The sequence below is a fragment of the Geotrypetes seraphini genome, chromosome 5 (genome assembly GCF_902459505.1).
Source record: "Geotrypetes seraphini chromosome 5, aGeoSer1.1, whole genome shotgun sequence".
Classification (NCBI taxonomy): Eukaryota; Metazoa; Chordata; class Amphibia; order Gymnophiona; family Dermophiidae; genus Geotrypetes; species Geotrypetes seraphini.
In genome coordinates this window covers 65,221,888-65,240,899 of record NC_047088.1, presented here as the reverse complement: position 1 = coordinate 65,240,899, position 19,012 = coordinate 65,221,888, and the positions used below count along the sequence as shown (strand labels likewise).

At 38.6% G+C, this 19,012-nt stretch overlaps 1 protein-coding gene across 2 annotated transcripts in view; it reads left to right on the top strand.

Moving 5' to 3' along the window:
- The window catches only part of LOC117361260 (gamma-aminobutyric acid receptor subunit gamma-4-like), a 305,830-nt gene that overhangs the window by 80,204 nt on the left and 206,614 nt on the right, over positions 1-19,012 (top strand). For both annotated transcript variants that reach the window (XM_033946355.1, XM_033946354.1), the window contains exon 3: positions 14,025-14,092. In XM_033946355.1, coding sequence (XP_033802246.1) covers positions 14,025-14,092 — 68 coding nt within the window. The remainder of the gene's footprint in view (positions 1-14,024; positions 14,093-19,012) is intronic.

The following is a 19,012-nucleotide window of genomic DNA, read 5'->3' as shown; positions in this document are numbered from 1 at the left end:
GACTACCGCCTTGCTTTATTTTTTTTAGTTTGTTTGTTCATTTAAGGGCTCCTTTTTTCATCACGCGCTAACCCCAGCAGCAGCCTAAAATCCTAATGCCTCATCAATGGAGGCATTAGATACTAGCGCGGCAGGCAGTTTAACGTGCAGTATTCCACGCGTTAAACCGCTACCACGCCTTTGTAAAAGGACCCCTAAATGATATGTAAAACCATTTTAATAAAAACTTTTTTGCCCTTCAAATATTAACCACAGTTCCATTGGTATGGCTTTACTCTTAAATTTATGTTGAGTGAGTCAGGTTATTAATTGCAAAACTGAAATATTATGTTTTACTTTAGAGATGCAATTTAACCTCCCTCCCCCCTTCCTATTACTAATCTGCAGTAGAAGTTTTTACCACGGCCTGGAACGCTAAATGTGCTGACGCGTCTCCAACGCTCATAGAATTCCTTTGAACACTGGAGCAGTGTCATCCTGGACCACAGTAGAAACCTCTACCATGGCTTAGTAAAAGAGGGTCTTAGATTGTTTCCAAATGTATAAGTTTATGGGTTTCTCAGTCATGTTTGCAGGTATACATTTTTAACTGATACTCAGTGATAGTTACCTGATTCAAAAATTCACTATCTACCAGATATTCAGCCGGCAACATTTTTTTTAAACACTGACTGTTGCTAGCTAAATGATCCCAGAATATTCAGTGCCAGGCCATACCTGGACACTGGTACTGAATATGGATGGCTAATTATGGATGCTCTGGCCGCCGGGAATTATGAAGATCCCAGCTGAATGTTGCCTGGGACTCATACACATTTAAAATCTGGTCAGGCACTCCCCTTCACTTCAATTCTGATCCACCCCCCAAAAATAGAGGGCTGCCCCAGCCCCCCACTCACCTCCGTAGGCCCCCCCTGGTGATACCTCCTTCCAATCTGCAAAGAACGTATGACTGTCCCAATCCTCACCCACCTAGCTACATATTTCTATAGGTCCCTCTGGGTGTACGTGAAGAAGTCACTGATTGTCTAGGGAGAAACTGGGCAGGAACAATACCCACTCACTCCTGCCCAGCAGCAGTCTCCAAAATGGCTGCCACAACATTAGCACAGAGCCATATATTCAAGAAATGGAGGAAAGCCCTATTTGATGACAGCAATAAAAATGGCCTTAGTGTCTGAGAAAGTACCACGTAAAGCTATGCTAAGCCTGTTTCTCAGCACAGCTTACTAAAATGGCTCAAGTTACAATATTCATAGTAGAAAAAAACAGAAAATTGATCTTAATTGACATAAATGTTCTACTCCGTCTCAGGCTCCAGTAACCATGTGTGCACATACTGCCACCCATTTTATAATGCAGCTTAATCAAAGGGCCCATTAGTATGTTACCTCAAGAGTAGGTAAGTGCATCCATGCCAATTGCAAACAGTTTTGAATGCATGGTTAAGAATATTTCACAGCTGTAATAACACTGACCTCCACATTCACAGCACAGCCTTTGCAAATACGGTGTGTTGGCTTTTGCTGTAAGTGTAAAACTTACCATACTTTAGTAATGAGGCCCATAATAAAATGGGCTGCTCTATTTTCAAACTTTCCACATTATTTTTCTATTCAGAAATAGTAATAGTAATACTTCTTAATTATATAAAGGCTTTATCTTGCCCTGTACATGTCTCATTTCTTATGTTAGGTACATTTAATTTATCCAATAACATTTGAAGTGGATTATAATAAAAAAGTGACAAGGTTGGATAATAGGATAAAGCATAGAATGAGTTTAAGGTGATAGGCTCCGGAGTAAACTAAGGAAATACTTTTTTACAGAAAGGGTGGTAGATGTAAGAAACAGGCTCCCAGAAGAGGTGGTGGAGACAAGAGACTGTGTCTGAATTCAAAAGGGACTGGGATAGGCACGTGAGATCTCTCGGAGAGAGAAAGAGATAATGGTTACTGCAGATGGGCAGACTAGATGGGCCATTTGGCCTTTATCTGCCATCCTGTTTCCATGTTTCTATATATTTAGCCTTATTATTACTGCCTATCATATAGGGGCCTTTTTACTAAAGGGAGATATGGTATTACACTTACCATGTGTTAATAAGAAAAATGAATGCGTTAGTAAGTGCAAAGCCAGTATGGTAAATACAGGAAGCATACCTATGCAATGCTAGACCACTGTGCGGTCCTTGCTGAAATAAATAAGAATAGCCTTACTAGATCACACCAAGGATCCATCTAGCCCAGTATCTCATCTTCACAGAGGCCAGTGCAAGTCACAAGTAGCTGGCAAAACCCCAAATAGTAGCAGCATTCCATGCCACTGATCCAGGGCAAGCAGTGGCTTTGGTGGCATGGAATGCTGCTACTAAATAATGTGAAATACAAATGGCATGGTGGCATTCCCACTATGCATATCCCTCAACTCCCATCTGATAGCTCCAGCAGATCCTCCTATCTGATTCACTCAACATCATGTTCCTCACTGACATTCCCCAATCTAATCAACAAACCTCTCCAGATATCCTTCAACCTGCCTTATTACATCCCCCAATGTCCATGACTGCATTCCTCCTCTAATCCCCTTAACCCTTCCATTTAGAAAAGAAGTTTATAAACCCCACTCTGACCCAAAGCCTCACCCAAATGTGCACATTCAAACCTTCTCCCAGGCCCCCAGTCCTCTGGCTCCCCTATTCTCAATGGAACTTACCCAGAAATGATAGCTAGTGGTATAGTTGGCTGGGGTATGAGTGCTCTCCCTCTGCTCCTGTTTTTCGATCTCTGGGTATCAAAGTGGCCAGTGTGACCACTAGCAGTAGTCTTGTAGACTTATGGAAAACTGACCCTAGCAATAATATTGCAGGACTGCTATTAGGGTCATGATGACCATTTTGAGACCTGGAACCAAATGGCCTGGAATGGAGGGGAAGCATTTCTGCTCTGGTCCACTGTACTATCAACAATCACTTCCAGATAAATACTGGTGGGATAGGAGCAGGAAGGATGGCTTAGATATACACAGGGGCGTGGGGATTTGGGTCAGTGTGGGACCTATAGACCTTTACAATCAGGGGATTAAGAATATAAGAGGGGGGAATGCTATCAGGGAGGATTAGGAGGTATAAGGGATGTAATCAAGGAATTTGAAGGGGTTGGAGAATTGGATAAATGGTGTGTTGTGATGCAGAATTGGATGTTGGGGGATTGAATGGTGGTGGTAGGGAGTCAAGAGACTGCTGAAAGGGCTATGGTCATGCTACTGGACTACCGGTAGCACATGATAACGACCTGTGTGTTAGCCCTCACCTAATGTTATGTCTGTGTTCTGCCCCGTCATGCCCAGTCATCACATTAAGCATCTACTGTAGATTTTTTTCTGTGCTGGCTGTTTTAGCCTGTATTAAAATTCAACATGAATATTGGCTTTGAATGGCCACAAAAAATGTATGCTACAAGGGGTAGCATTGGGGAGGAACTGGTAGTTATGTAGGTGCTGGCACTGAATATTGACCGGGACCTGCATACCTGTTTAAAAGCTTTCTGGAGACTTCCCAGCTATTTCTCACCCTGAACATAAGAAAAGCCATACTGGGTCAGACCACTGGCGTGTTTAGCCTAATCTCCTGTTTCCAACAGTGGCCAATCCCCTGGCAGAAACCCAAACAGTAACAATATTCGATACTACCAATCCAGGGCAAGCAGTGGCTTCCCCTATGTCTGTCTCAATAGCAGACTATGGACTTTTCCTCCAGGTATTTGTCCAAACCTTTCTTAAACCCAGCTATGATAACCGCTGTTACAACATCCTCTGGCAACGAATTCCAGAGCTTAGCTATTCTTTCAGTGAAAAAATATTTCCTCCTATTTGTTTTGAAAGTATTTCCATGTAATTTCATCGTGTGTCCCCTGGTTTTTATATTTTTTTGAAAGGGTGAAAAATTGATTCAATCTTACCCATTCTCTACCACTCAGAATTTTGTAGATATGAGCAGATGTAGAACAGGTAAGACTGAATCAATTTTTTTAACCTTTAAAAAAGTACAAAAAACAGGGGACTCTCAGTGAAATAGTCCCCTCCTTCCCTTTAACTCCCCCTCCCCCAGCCTGTGATATTTAGAATCCCCTCCCCCACTGAATATCCCTCCAACACCCCCCCCCACCCTGTTTGGGTAGGTCCTCCTGGGCCTACCTTTGATCTCTCATTGATCCACTCATTCCTGCCCTTAGCATCATTTTCAAAATGGCTGCAATACTGAGCGCCCAACTTTGGTTGACCTATAAAGAATCCCATCTTAAGACACAAATTGATATACATTTACTGCTACTTCATAAACATGGTAACTGCTTTTGCAGTGTTTTTACCTAATTCACACATTATAGGATGTTTATATTAGGGAATGTAACATGCACTAACAGACATTAGTGTGTGCTATCCTGTGGCCTGTAGATATGAAATAGGACATATGCATGTAGTATGTCCACTAAGAAGGCTCTAAGACCCTGATACTATAAACAGCACCTAGCTGCTAGGTGCCATGGAGTGTGATTGTCATTCATCTGCAAGGCACCTTTTATAGAATCATGCCTTATGGCACCTAAGAGGTCTTAGACATCAGTAGGCATTGAAAGCTTAGGTGTACTGCTATTCCGGCCAGTGTCTTATTGGCCTAAATGAATGTGCTTAAGTCAAATCACACCCCAAATACACCCCTAACCATATCTACTTGCTGGGTAGGCATCTCAGTGTAGACACCTACTTCAAAGCAGTCAGTGCCTACCATGATAGGTGCCAACTGGCTAATTATTTTTAATTGTTTTTTAATGGTGTTTTCAATTATCAGCACTGATGAAGCCAATTAAGAAAATTAAGTTTGTTTGGCTCCCCACATTCCTGAGAGCAGATTGCTTATATTGAAGAATTTAAATAATGTTTGCAGCTTTAAGGCAAGCTACCAGTATAATAAATCAGTTCTGGCAGGATTTGATGATTTGGTTATGTATTGTGAAATTTGCTTTGTGCTCCGCCTTGATATAAATAAACAAACAGTGTTCTTTGCTTCATACATTGTGGGTTGAGCCCCCCCCCTCCTTTCTGTTCCCTTATGTCTGTAAGTATTATTTTCCACCTAATTTTTACCTTTGGAGCTGATAGCATTGCTAAGCTATTTAGAGACTAACCATCTATTTTACTAAGGTGCGCTAACTTATTAGCGCGCGCTAATCGATTTAGCGCACGCTAAACACTAACGCGTGTATGTTAGTCTATGGACGCATTTAGCGCACGCTAATTTGATTAGCATACGCTAATCAGTTAGCACAGTTCTGAACTATAATATTATCCTCCATAAAGTATGTGGAATACACTTCTGGTTCCCTGTCTCTGGGATGTGGTGGTAGTGAGTGGACTTTTGTAGAAGGTAAGATTCCTTATGAGCAACTGAACTATAAGTTTATTTATTTATTTCTTTGTTTTGAGTTTTATAGTAGCAAAGATTCAGAGTCCAGTCTGATAATATTATTGGGCTACAGAACCAATGAGTTTATGCTGACTAGGTTCCTCTGGGAGATCCAGTAATAAAGATAGGTGCCTAGGCCCACCAATCTAGGCACTATCTTCAGGCACCATTTATAGAAATTGGGCTTAATTGTATCACTCCTAAAGCATAAATAACTTACCCCCTCTTTTACTAAGGTGCACTAACCAATTATTATATGCTAATCGAATTAGCACGCGCTAAACGCTAATACGTCCATAGACTAACATGCACACATTAGCGTTTATCGCACGCTAATCGGTTAGCGCACCTTAGTAAAAGAGGGCCTTAATTTAAAATTACAGTACAGATAGTTACATTAAATATTTCTAATGAAAATGCAGTCATAAAAAATAAACAAAATCCATGCACACCATGAATGATAAACAAGTAAAACAAATACACATCTAAATTTGTATTACTTCAGGAAACTAAATGCAAAGTTACATACCCAACAGCAATAAAATAGTCAGATATGGTATTTCCTTACAATAATAAAATATGCAGAAGCTAAAAATAGGAACAGAAGTCAAATGAATCAGTATTTCATTAGCTAGGATCACTCATATAAAGACAGAACTAAGAATGGGTAAAAACTCACCCAGCAAAATGTCATGTAACACAAGTGGCAGCATACAGTGCAGAGCATGAGGATCTGACTAACTTGCCAGTCATCAGGTTTATATATGTTTTATCCCCCGGATTCTACAAAGGTCACTGAGAGCTGTTAGCAATCAACTATTGATGTAAACTGGCACTAATTAGGGCTAAAAACAAAGCCTAAATTGCCAAACCCAAATTCAATAGAATTTCAAGAGAAACCAGCAATGATTATAGAAAGAGCAAAAACCCCCACCTATTTAAGTCAAGAATGGGGAGAGTACAATAATACACCAAAAAAGTAAAATCTATCAACTATAAACTGAGAGGAAGACCTCAGTACTGGGGAATTGCAATGAATGAAATCGCTAAAACTCATATTTGTCTTAAAAGTTGTAACCTAAATGAGTTTCCCCTATACATCATAAGGTCTCCTCTATAGTGAAGAAAATATTAAATAAGTAAAAACATAATAATAATGTGAAAATGTACTCTCCTCATCTGACAAATGATGTCTTCAATTTTCTTTTTTGCTGCTCAAATCAGTAACAAAAATGCAATATAATTAAACACTGCATATCCAAATTTTCTTGTGTAAAACTCAAAAGGGGTGTGGCCAAGGGAGGGCTATGAGAATAATACTGCTTGTGAGCCATTTTGTCTACTTGTCAGAAATAATGACTCAATATATTTCTTAATTTTTGATGTAGGGTCTCCAGCCAGTACTTGATAAAAGGTCTTCTTTTTCGATTTCTTTGATATAATAATTTGTGCTCATTACTATTGCCCAACCCTTTTTTTTAAATTACTCAGTAGCAGACTTTTCCTCTAAGTTGAGTTAAAAAGTTTCTTAAGGAATTGTTTGAATCAACTTTCGGATAATTTTTAAAAAATGCTTTTTCAGTATCTCAGGTTGATGATGGTGATGTAAGCATATAAAGTGTATACAAACCTGATGATTAACAAGTTAGTCAGATCCTGATGCTGACACCTGTGTATTACACTGCCCTGCTGCAAGGGCACGTTTTTACCCATTTCAGTTCTAGGTACTTTTAAATTATGTAAATCCTTTATGGTTTTGGAGTGAACTGATTTACATTTTTCCTTGATCTACTTTTAACATATATATTTTTTAATGAAGTAAATGTATTTCATGTATTTATTTGCTGCACATTTCTGCATGGTGTTCACAGATCATAAGTCTCTCTTGGTGAGTTTGGGGTTTTTTTGTTTTTTTTTTTTAGTAAATCTAGTCAGTATCTCTTCAAACTGACAGTCTGTATTGTACTTTTCAATTGTTACTGTTTGAGTACTTATAGAAAAGGCAGTGTTCAATCATGCATTCAGACCCAATCCTGGCAAATTCTATCAATTACTCAGCATCACTTTTACAAGACCATCAATTTGTGTTCTTGAGGTGTTAAATCCCGTTATTAACTCAAAAAATTTCCATAATATGATTTCATAGGACAATGCTTTCTGAATGTTAAGAGTACTATAGAATTCTTCATATACCAAATAGCAATATGCTTTAAGAGCTGAACAGCAGTACAATATAAAACAGAGCATACCTATTGTAATTCTATTAATCAAAATGAGTGCTTTGCTATTTTCTGGATTCAAAATTGTAGATATCTCGTAATGACATAAAAACTACTGTGCACTAAACTAAACTAAACCTTAAGTTTATATACCGCATCCTCTCCACGGAAGTGGAGCTCGGCACGGTTTACAAGAACTTAAAATATAAGAAGAGAAAGAAAAAGGTTCACATGAGCTTATATATAGAATGGAAGAGTAAGGGGGGAAAATAGAATTACATGTTAGAGAAGAGCCAAGTTTTCAGTTGCTTGCAGAATAGTTGGAGAGAGCCCAGAGACCTGTGATTTTGAAGAGAAGAGATTTTCCCAGTTTACCTGCATAGAGAATACCGCGTAGAGAGGGGAAGGACAGTTTATATCTTTGGGCGGGTCTGGTGGAGTCAGGACTCGAGGAGTTAAAGGATAGGATACACACCACAATAAACAGGACAATGTATTAAGGGGTCCTTTTATTAAACTGTGGTAAGTACTTGCACATGCTTACTGCAGCTTAAATTGGCATATCACAGGATGTGCCCAAATATCCTGTGGTAAATATTGAATCTGTGCATTTTAAATATGTTTCTGTGCTAATCAGTTAGTGCAGCTATATTACCATGCACCAACTGATTAGCCTAGGATTATTGCATGAGCTCTTGGGGCCAGACTTTTTAAATGGTGCCTAAAATAAGATAGGCACTTTAAGTAGTCCTTTTACTAAGGTGTGGTAGCCAATTTAACGCGTGCTAAATGCTAACATTTGCCAAGACATCCATAGGGTATAATGGATGCGTTTGCACATGTTAGCATTTAGCATGCGCTAAAACGGCTAGCGTACCTTAGTAAAAGGACCCCTTAGGTGCCCATTGCATGCCAGTCACACTTAAACGCCCATTACAGAATCACACTTAGTGGCACCAGGGTTTTAAAGGCTTATATTATGGACACCTAAGTCCTTTAGAGAATCACGCCTAGTGGCACTAAAGTCTTTCTCTTCATGCTTAAAAAAAGATACAAGGGGGCGCTGAAAAGTTCTCAGCCCAAACAAGAAGGGACTAACGTGGTTCAGTCAATGGTTCAATCAATGAACTGAAACATTGTCAAAACAGAGGATTTTGTTTCTGCAAACTGACACTTAATGGAATAAGATAATACTCTTTTCAGCTACAGTGGCAAAATAACGTTCAGAATTTAGAAAATTGGTTGGTTGGGCTAAGAACTTTTCAGCTCCCCCTCATAGGTGCCTATCTCCCTATTATTATTATTTTTCACTTATAAGCATATTAAAGCTCATTATTGAAGACAATTTGCTAAGTGGGTTAGGTGTCTAACTTTAAGCATCCCTTATAGAATTTTCCCCTTCATACCAAATAGGTGTTGGTATGTGCTAACTTGGTAATTTTGATTAATGACCAAAGACTAATGTTGATATTACACGACCTTAGAATTACATGGTTCTAACTGTACCGAAAGTCATTCTCAGGAAATTGAAGTGGAGGTTTGTGGGGCATTTTGGTGTTCAATGACATGTGCGGATTTACTATGTAATTTTTTATGAAATGAAGGAATGGTTAAGTTGCAATAAATCTTCGTGAGTGTTGTAACATCTACATGTCAGATAGAACCCGGAAGTCATTGGAGTTAAAAATACTGAAAATTGTCACTTAGAACCCTGTAATTCTAAGGTTGCGATTAGTAGATGGCAACAAGAAGGAGATGACAACCTCATGGATATATGAGCACAAAGGTACAAGGATGGGTGAGGCATAACCAGTTTTATTCAGATCTAGTTGCAAAAAATCTATCTCACTTGGACATACGAGATGGACACAGTTTCAATCACTCATACAAAATGGACTTGATAGGGCCATGTTACGGCAAGACAGCCTTCGTCAGGAGTTAGAGACCTTACGAGAACATTAACCCTCCTGTTTTACCAAGGTGCGCTAACCTATTAATGTGCGCTAATCGAATTAGTGTGCACTAAAGGCTAACGCATCCATAGACTAACATGCACGCGTTAGCATTTAGTGCGCTAATTCGATTAGCGCACCTTAGTAAAACAGGGCCTAAAATATAAAAATACCAGATGAGGAACATTAATGCAAAAAAATAGGAAACCAGCCATTTTACTGCTGCGTTAAAATGGCTTTAGTGTATAGGGCAAACCCCGCATAAGAGTGTGCTAAGGCCACTTAATAATGCAGCTTAGTAAAATTACTTTTAAGTTCTTTAACACTGACCATTAATGAATTTTAATTACCTCATGTCAATGTCTTCTATTAATTGCTTGCAAATAGATTTGCTTTAATTTTCAAATATCAAAGTTAGCATACTAATGTGGATGATTTCAGAAAAAAATACATTTCTCTGAGGTGTAGCAAAACTTTATTTGATTTAATCAGTCAGTTTTTACTTTATGCATTTTAACATATGTTATTATTTATGTTCCAACAAGATGCTATGGGATAATAACACTATAAACCCCAATTTCTATAAAAGTACTAATAATTGTACGTATTTTTGGTCACGAATCCAAATTGCAAGTGCAATTTGATTGAATAAAAAACTAATTAATGTCAATAATTGGCCTTTTAACAAGTAATTATGAAGCTAATTAAAATCTATTGCGAGTTATGTGCATAGATTTTTGCATGGAATCCATGCCTAAATTTTACACGCAAGTCAAAAAAGAGGGCACGGAAATGGGAGGGTCATTGGCACATCAGGGACCTTACTTTGAGTTGCGTGTATAATTATTGAATAAGGTTATGTGTGCCCAAAATTAGGTGCAGATATTTGCACCATGTTTTCCTTGGTGCAAATAGCCATGTCTAAGGCCCTCTTTTAGGAAAACATGCATAGCTCACCTTTGTAAAAAAGGGGGTAAATTTAGTCACGGTCCCCAGGCATAAGCGCTATTCTATAAATTGTGCCTATGGTAGGCTCCCTTTTATCAAGCTACATTAGGGTTTTTTATCGCTGTCTGCTGCATTAAAATCTCTGCATTAAAATCTGTTCATCCTCTCCAAGGTAGAGAGAGTGAGAGGGCACTCTCTAAAGTTAAAAGGGGATTGATTCCGTACAAATGTAAGGAAGTTTTTCTTCACCCAGAGTGGTGGAAAACTGGAACGCTCTTCCAGAGGCTGTTATAGGGGAAAACATCCTCCAGGGATTCAAGACAAAGTTAGACAAGTTCCTGCTGAATCGGAACGTACGCAGGTAAGGCTGGTCTCAGTTAGGGCACTGGTCTTTGACCTAGGGGCCGCCACGAGAGCGGATTGCTGGGCATGATGGACCACTGGTCTGACCCAGTAGCGCAATTCTTATGTTCTTACCACAGTGGCCAGTGATAAAAACCCCTAACGCAGCTTGATAAAGGGGGCCTTTAAGTGCGGCTTATAGAATATAGCTTATTTCATTGCTGATTTTTTAGGCTCAATCTATAGAATTTAGCCCTTAATATGCATTAAATAGAATAAGTTTCAAGTTATTAGTTTTTTATATACCGCCTATCAAGGTTTATCTAAGCGGTTTGTACATTCAGGTACTCAAGCATTTTCCCTATCTGTCCCGCCAGCATACGTGAAGGCCCTCTAGATGGGGCCCTGAGCTGCAAGTGGGGAGTGCCAGAAGGGAAGACACGTGGAGAGAAGAGGCTCTGACACAGGCTGACTGCCTACAGGATGTGCCTCTCGCTTTGAGAGGCACATCGTGTAGGCAGTCAGCCAGCGCCGATGCCTTTCCTCCTCCCTGGCGTGTTGCGGCACACCTGGAATCTTGCGATACACTGCTCTAAGGGGAGTAATTCTGAAAAATGTGAGCACTCTTTTAAAACCAACATCTGATACTGAGTTGGTGTAAAACTTGACGTGGAGGTTTATCTCCACACACTTGAACAGTCTTTGTAAAATTGGGGATACATGGGTGCATTTTTATCCTACCTAAGTCACACCCAAACCATATTCAAACTACACTTGCTTGAAATCTCTATGCAATGTAGATCCCCACATTAGTGACTTTCTGAAATTGGTATTTATACATGTAAGTGATATACATAGAAATGTTTTTTTGGTTTTTAAAAAAAAAACAAGAATTCTTTCTTGTGTTGAAGAGTACACTGGGAGTTATCACACTTCAATAACAACAACAATGTATACATTCAAATCAAATATTTTTAAATCAAATATTTGTATAATGTGTGAGCCAGGATGAGCCTGTTCTCAAAAGTTGTGAGCTGTGTTAACCCAAAGGGGGGTTAATAAGCGTGTAACATCCCTGGACCTGGTGTGCTCAGTGTAATAAATTATAAATAGTGAAAATCACAATCTAAAATCAGTCGTGTGTATAGTGAAATACTTCCCAGTGTGCTCTGACTGCAATGAGCACACTAATGTTCACAATCAAACTAGAGGTTCAACTGTCCAACCAATTTTCTCCCCTTGATCATAAACATCAGTTCATTAGGTGAAAAAATACCCAGCAATAAACACAAAAATAAGATTACTTACCTCCAAATGGACAAGATAGATGTCAAAAAATAATTTGTCTTTCATCCTAAGAAATCAATAGCTCTACGGAAGTCCGTTTCAGAGGTATCAGCCTACTTCCTCGGGAGCAGGAACCCTGAAGGGCCATAGTCTTATGCGGCCTACTGGTTGCCCGGTATTGTGGTCCTCCTTCATGTGCATCAAACCTATTCATCCCTTTTAGTACAGAAATTGTTAAACCTACTACCAATAGGATCAAAGCAGAAACATTATCAACTCGCCTTCATTTATTCTTCATATTCTTCCACCTGTGTTATCATCCTTCACCAATAATAATTGGTACCCCTCCAGATTCATCACCACACAACTGACCACCCCTCCTACTCTCAATACACTACAAATATGCCAAGTTCCTACCACAATTTCCAAACACAAAGTCACAGTAACCTATTACCCAAACCCTCACCATCTCAGTATCTACATAAATAGTTAATCTCCCTATTGACTTTTATAGCACTACTGATACATAGATACCAAAATAGTAATAATTAACCCACTAAAGGACATGACATGGGGCATTCCCCCTTTGTCTGAACATCCTTCAGAGGTATGCCTGGCAGCTATATGCCCACTCTCCACACCAGGTTGGCTTTTCAAGTCTGCTTCACTGGACTTATTACTCAGTCAGGTGAGCTGAAACAGCTGGCAGGATCCTGGCTCTGTTCTGGCTCTAGTTAAAAACTTTCTCAAACAGTTATGTCCCCTACATTTTTGACTGCCACCTCACTTCACTGTAGTTTATCTTTGGAACTTGTTCAAAAAACAAAAATTTGATACAAAGAAAACAAAAAGGAAGCAATGTTGACAGTAGTATAATAATGGTAAAAGTTTTACATGTAGGCTAAGCTACACTAGACCAGTGGTTCCCAACCCTGTCCTGGAGGACCACCAGGCCAGTCGGGTTTTCAGGATAGCCCCAATGAATATACATGAGAGAGATCTGCATATAATGGAGGTGCCAGGCATGCAAACCTGCTCCATGCATATTCATTACGGCTATCCTGACCTGGCCTGGTGGTCCTCCAGGACAGGGTTGGGAACCACTGCACTAGATAGAGTTTGAGCCTGCTGGGACAGATAGGAACATAGGATAAAGTACCTGAATGTAAACCACTTAGGATATAAGTGGTAGATAAATAATTAAATAAAGTAAAGTGATAGTGTTTATAATTGGGATAAAAATATGATCGTGAAGATGTTCATGGTGAGAAAGATAATTATAATGATAACAATACTGTGAATAAGGTAAGAACGGTGATGAGAAATGTATGTTGGTGTGATGAAGTTGAAGGCTATGGTTATTATGATGAGCGTGATAATGAAGTTGTCTGCAGAATAAAAGAATTACATTAATCAACAGAATACCTTTCCCCTCCCCCTCCCAGATCAAGTGACATTTCTTTATGTATTCAGAAAATAAGCACAAATGATGTCCAAAGCAAATCATAATATTTATATGTATGAAAATGCAAAAGATCTGATTTAAGGGCTCCTTTTACGAAGCCACGTTAGTGGCTTTATCGCACGCAACTTTTTAGTGCGTGCTAACCCCTGCGCTAGCCAAAAAACTACCGCCTGCTCACGAGGAGGCAGTAGCGGCTAGCAAAGCTGGCAAATTAGCACGCGCTATTACGTGCATTAAACCGCTAACGCGGCTTCGTAAAAAGTGTCACTGAACATTTTTTTCAGGCTGCACAATGTTATGTATATTTCCATCCTATCTGATCATTGTTCTATTTTTTTGCCTAATTCTAGTTAAACCAACATATATAGACGTGGATATCTATGTTAACAGCATTGGCCCAGTTTCTGTTATTCATATGGTAAGTACTTAAATTCTATACAGAGGCTTCATGATTAAAGTGGGAAGGATGTTTGGGAGTGAGAAGAAAGAAGCACAAATTATTGAATAATTGTTAAAAAAAAAAAAAGAAGGATAAATATGGTAAAACAAAGTCATTAAAACAAATTAGATTTTTCAGGTAAACTGTAATTTCTAATGTTATATGAGTATAAACAATATTTGTACATTGCACATCTGTGTAATGTATCTTAAGAGACGGTAGAGTTACTTTATATATTTATAATAAAGCATAGTAATCTGTCATATCCTTCATGTCATAAAGATGCTTATCTTATATCATAAACACAAGATCTGCTTACCAAGTCTGCAAACCTTCTAATCTATTGGTTTAGTAATGAGAATAATTTTGTGAGCCCTTCAGGCAGAAAGATGAAACTTCATCTTTATTATGATGTTCATTCTGATATGAATAAGGATGATGTTATTAAAGTGTACAGAAGCAAATGATGCAGAGAAACAGAGTAATTGTCTTAAAATGAAATTATGAACACAGAGCTGAAGTCGAGTTGGATTTCAATGTTCCACTTTCTATAGATACCCTGTAGAATTCATAAGGAGAAAATTATTTTGATATGCACTACTGCATCCTTCCACTGAATAAGATATTTGATGAGCACTGTTCTTTGTTAAAGAAAAACAAACTGCCAAAAATGAACAGAAAAAAAAAACAAACAAAATGAAAAAAAGGGTATATCTGGAGAAATACAAGGGACCACTGAAAAGTTCTGAACCCAACCAAGAAAAGAATGACGGGGAGCCATGAAACTGACAAGTTATTCTACACTTTCAATTTCATTTCATATCATCGAAATGAAAAGTGTCAAGAAAAGTATGGAATTTATTTGTCAGTTTCATGGCTCCACCAGAGTCCACATCATTCTCTTTTTGGTTGGGCTCAGAACTTTTCAGCAGCTCCTCATATTGTGATGTCATAATGCCTCATTCCGCCAGTACCTAAGAGCCAACCTCATTGGTGATGTCACAATGGCTTAGTTTCTCTATACTTGTGCCCTTTTACTAGTTACATTTGCCTCATTGAAATGTAAAGTGTCAAGAATAACTTGTTAAGTTTCATGGCTCCACATCATTATCTTCTTGGTTGGGATGAGAAATTTTCAGGGGTATCTCATAATTCCAGGCTTCTGTGAAGCCATTGGCTCAGGCTTCTGTGAAGGTGCACTACTCAATTAGGGGGCGAGGGGGGTGAGGGGACTCACTCTCACTGAGTAAGCAATTATATTTCAGCATGGTAAGTATAGATCTGCACAAAATGACAGTGGTAAAATATGTCTCTAAAAAAAAGATTACAAAGTAGGAACACAAGACTCGTACTAAGGTAGTCAATTTGAATCACCAAGAAGTATCCAGCCTGTTCATTCCTGCAGCGCAATCCCAAGGATAAACAATGATTTCTCCACCTATTTTGTTGAAAATTATGTATGAGCTTTCCCTTCAGGAACTTGTCTAAATCCATTTTAAGAATAGCTGTAACAATATGTTTTCATGCTATGCTTTAAATCTGCTGTCTTAGGTTGATAGGGTATTTCCTAGTTTGTTTATTACGATTAATTGACCACTTTTTTTTTTTTTTAAGACATTCACTCAGTGTGGTTTAAAGCAAGAACAATCTGGGCATAGGCATAAGACAATTTCAGCAGGAAAAAAAATGCAAATAACAGTACATTATATGGCATTGTGTGCTGCTTACAAGTCGCAATACAATGCAGAATAAAACGTTAATAAATAATGTAAGACATATATCTGGAAGTGAAACATAGACAGATGTGATAAAATAACAAGAGTTAGAAAATATGGGGACTAGCAAAGTCGCATGTGAATATGATTTCAGCGAGGGTAGGAGTGGATAAGTACCTCTATATTTTTTTTTCTCATCCCATCCTATTGATTAGTTTAGAATTCCTAATCACATCTGCAATCTGAAAATGCCTAAGTTGTTCAGCCTCTCCATCTTTTTTAATCATATCTAGTTTTAGTACTGAAGTTGCAATCACACTACTGTATATCTATACAGTTGCAATCTATATCTATACAGTTGCAAACTATATCTATACAGTTGCAATCACACTACACTTCTCCCTCCGTATCCATGGGGGTTAGGTGCAGAGCCAGACCGCAAAGTGTGAAAAACTGCAAATAACTTCTCGGCCCGTTCTGACCCACTCCGCCTCCCTCCCGCCTTCCTCCCGTCTTCCTCCCGTGCTTTAAATACAAACTCTCACTCAAACAAACCATCCTGAACCTTATCCGGTGGTCTAGCGGGGTTTCGGGGCAGGAGCGATCTTCCTATGCTCCTGCCCATTGCAGATCACTCATAGGAAATGGCTGCAGGGAGTTCCCGTCGTAATCTCGAGAGACTACGGGAGCTCATGGCAGCCATTTCCTATGAGTGATTTTCAGGGGGCAGGAGCATAGGAAGATCGCTCCTGCCTCGAAAACCTGCTAGACCACCAGGTAAGGCTTAAAAATAGCCCAAAAAATTAAACTCGCTCCCCCCCCCTCAAAAAAAAAATTGCAAATAACCGAATCCGCGGATGCTGAAACTGCGGATTTGGAGGGAAAAGTGTATATCTATATTGTGATATTCTCAGTATTATTTTCATTTACTTTCTCTCACATTCTATTTGCTTTATTGGCTGCTTCTGAACTGAGTTGAGGATGTCAATAAATTGTTCCTAATGCTTCCAAGATTTACTGCTTTACTGTTTACACATAGAAGATAATCATATTTTAAAATTTTATATTTACTTAGAATACATAAAGTAAAGTCAACTCCTTGGACTACAGAAAACAAGTAAAGAATATGTATCAATCATCTAAAATTATCCCCCACCCCCCTCTTATGAAGCTTTATTGTGCTTTTTTATCACTGGCCGCAGCAGTAAAAGCTGTGCTGCTCATGGAATTCCTATAAGTGTTAAAGCTGTTACCACCGTAGCCTGCGATAAAAAAAACCCCTAACCCGGCTTCATAAAAGGGAAGGAAGGGAAAACTCTTTATTTTCATCCACAAACGAGGAAATAAAATTCAAGTTTCAAGTTTATTAAAATTTTTGATTAATCGCTTTGTCTTTTTTTTCAAAGCGATGTACATACATATATATAAATAGAAATAGTTAATATTACAATATTAAAATAGAAATTAAAACATTAATTATACATGACCTTAAAAATTAATTTAAAAGAAAAAAAAAAAAACCCTAAATACATATTTGACAAAACATGAGTAAAAGGAAAAGGGGATAAGAACTACAAAATATAATAAAAAGAAGGTTGGGGAAAAACATAAGGTAGGAATTTTTATTTTTTTTTAATTATTGAATTATTGTGTTCCAGATTATAAGTTATTAATCAAAAGCGTCTTTAAAAAGTAACGTTTTTAAATTAATCTTGAATTTATCAATATCATGCTCTTTTCTAAGGAGTTCCACATTTGTGGAGCAGTAACAGAAAAGATAAATTCCATGACTTAAGTTAGGTATGAGGCAAAGGACATCCAGAATTCCAGTACCCGAGTCACTACTTCAGCCTACCTTAATGCAAGTTTACACATTAATATTAACATCTTCTTTGGATTTCAGAAAACCCTCCAATTGCACAGATCAAAAAACTGAAAGAAAATAATCTTAAAAGACATTCTATATGTAGGGAAGGGAATTTGATTATAAGTAGCCTAAGTTCACACGACTGGTAAGCACATAAATCAGGCCTTTATAATAAAGTAAAGTCAGTGCATAATTCTCTTATGAAATAAAATTGAAAAATCCAGTTCAAAGTTGGCAGCACAGAATAATGCCCCCAGCATCTTCCCTCGCCGAGACAGCAAACTAGCAACTCTGACCTGCATCAAGGCAAATCACCATGGAAAACATGAAGTGCTGTTCACGGCACTATCCCAGGGGAAGAGGCAGGCTAGTGTTGACACTGTGCTATGGGGAAATTGCCCTGTATGACCAGCTTCCACAGATAGTAACATGACAACATAGTAGATGACAGCAGATAAAGACCCAAATGGTCTATCCAGTCTGCCCAACCTAACCCTCTCTTTAAATTACTGATTTAATTTAAAATTTCCTTCTTAGCTATTTCTGGGCTAGAACCCAAAGCTCTGCCCAGTACTGTGCTTAGGTTCCATCTACTGAATTTTAAGAGATACCGTAATTTTTACTCCATAAGATGCACCTGACCATAAGACTTAGAGGAGAAAAACAAGATTTAGAGGAGAAAAACAAGAAAAAAAAACATTCTGAACCAAATTCTCCCGACCAGGCTCTGCACCCAACCCCACACTCCTTGCCAGGCTCTACACCTTGCCCTCCCTCCCTGCCAGGCTCTGTACCCTGTCCCCCCCTCTTGTGGTCTAGTGGTATGCTGGGACACGGCATAGGGCAGTGCCTAGTGGCTGGCAGGCAGGTAGGGACAGGGCACAGGGCAGGCAGGGAACTCTTTCTGTTTCCTGCTCAGCTTTGGAAAATGCACATCTCTAGTGGACATGCAAAGACGAGGATAGTAACTGAATTCAAGAAACCATGGCTATGAAAGGGATTATATAGCCTAGAAGTAGAGGAGATTTAAATGACTTGCCCAGGGTCATAAGGAGCTACTACAGCATTAACCATGAGGTTACTCCTCCATCCACTCCATGTGATTGGAAAGACTAAATAGAATATTATATAATCTTTATCTGCCATTATTTCTCTGCATTTCTATGAACACAATTTTGAATAACAATAAAATTAAATTATACTGTATATCAACTTCAAATTCAACACTGAAATACTTGAAACTGATTTATCAAGAGTATTTCTTCTAGTTTACACATTTAAGAAAAGTTCTTAAGCTCTATGAACTGGCCCTTGAAG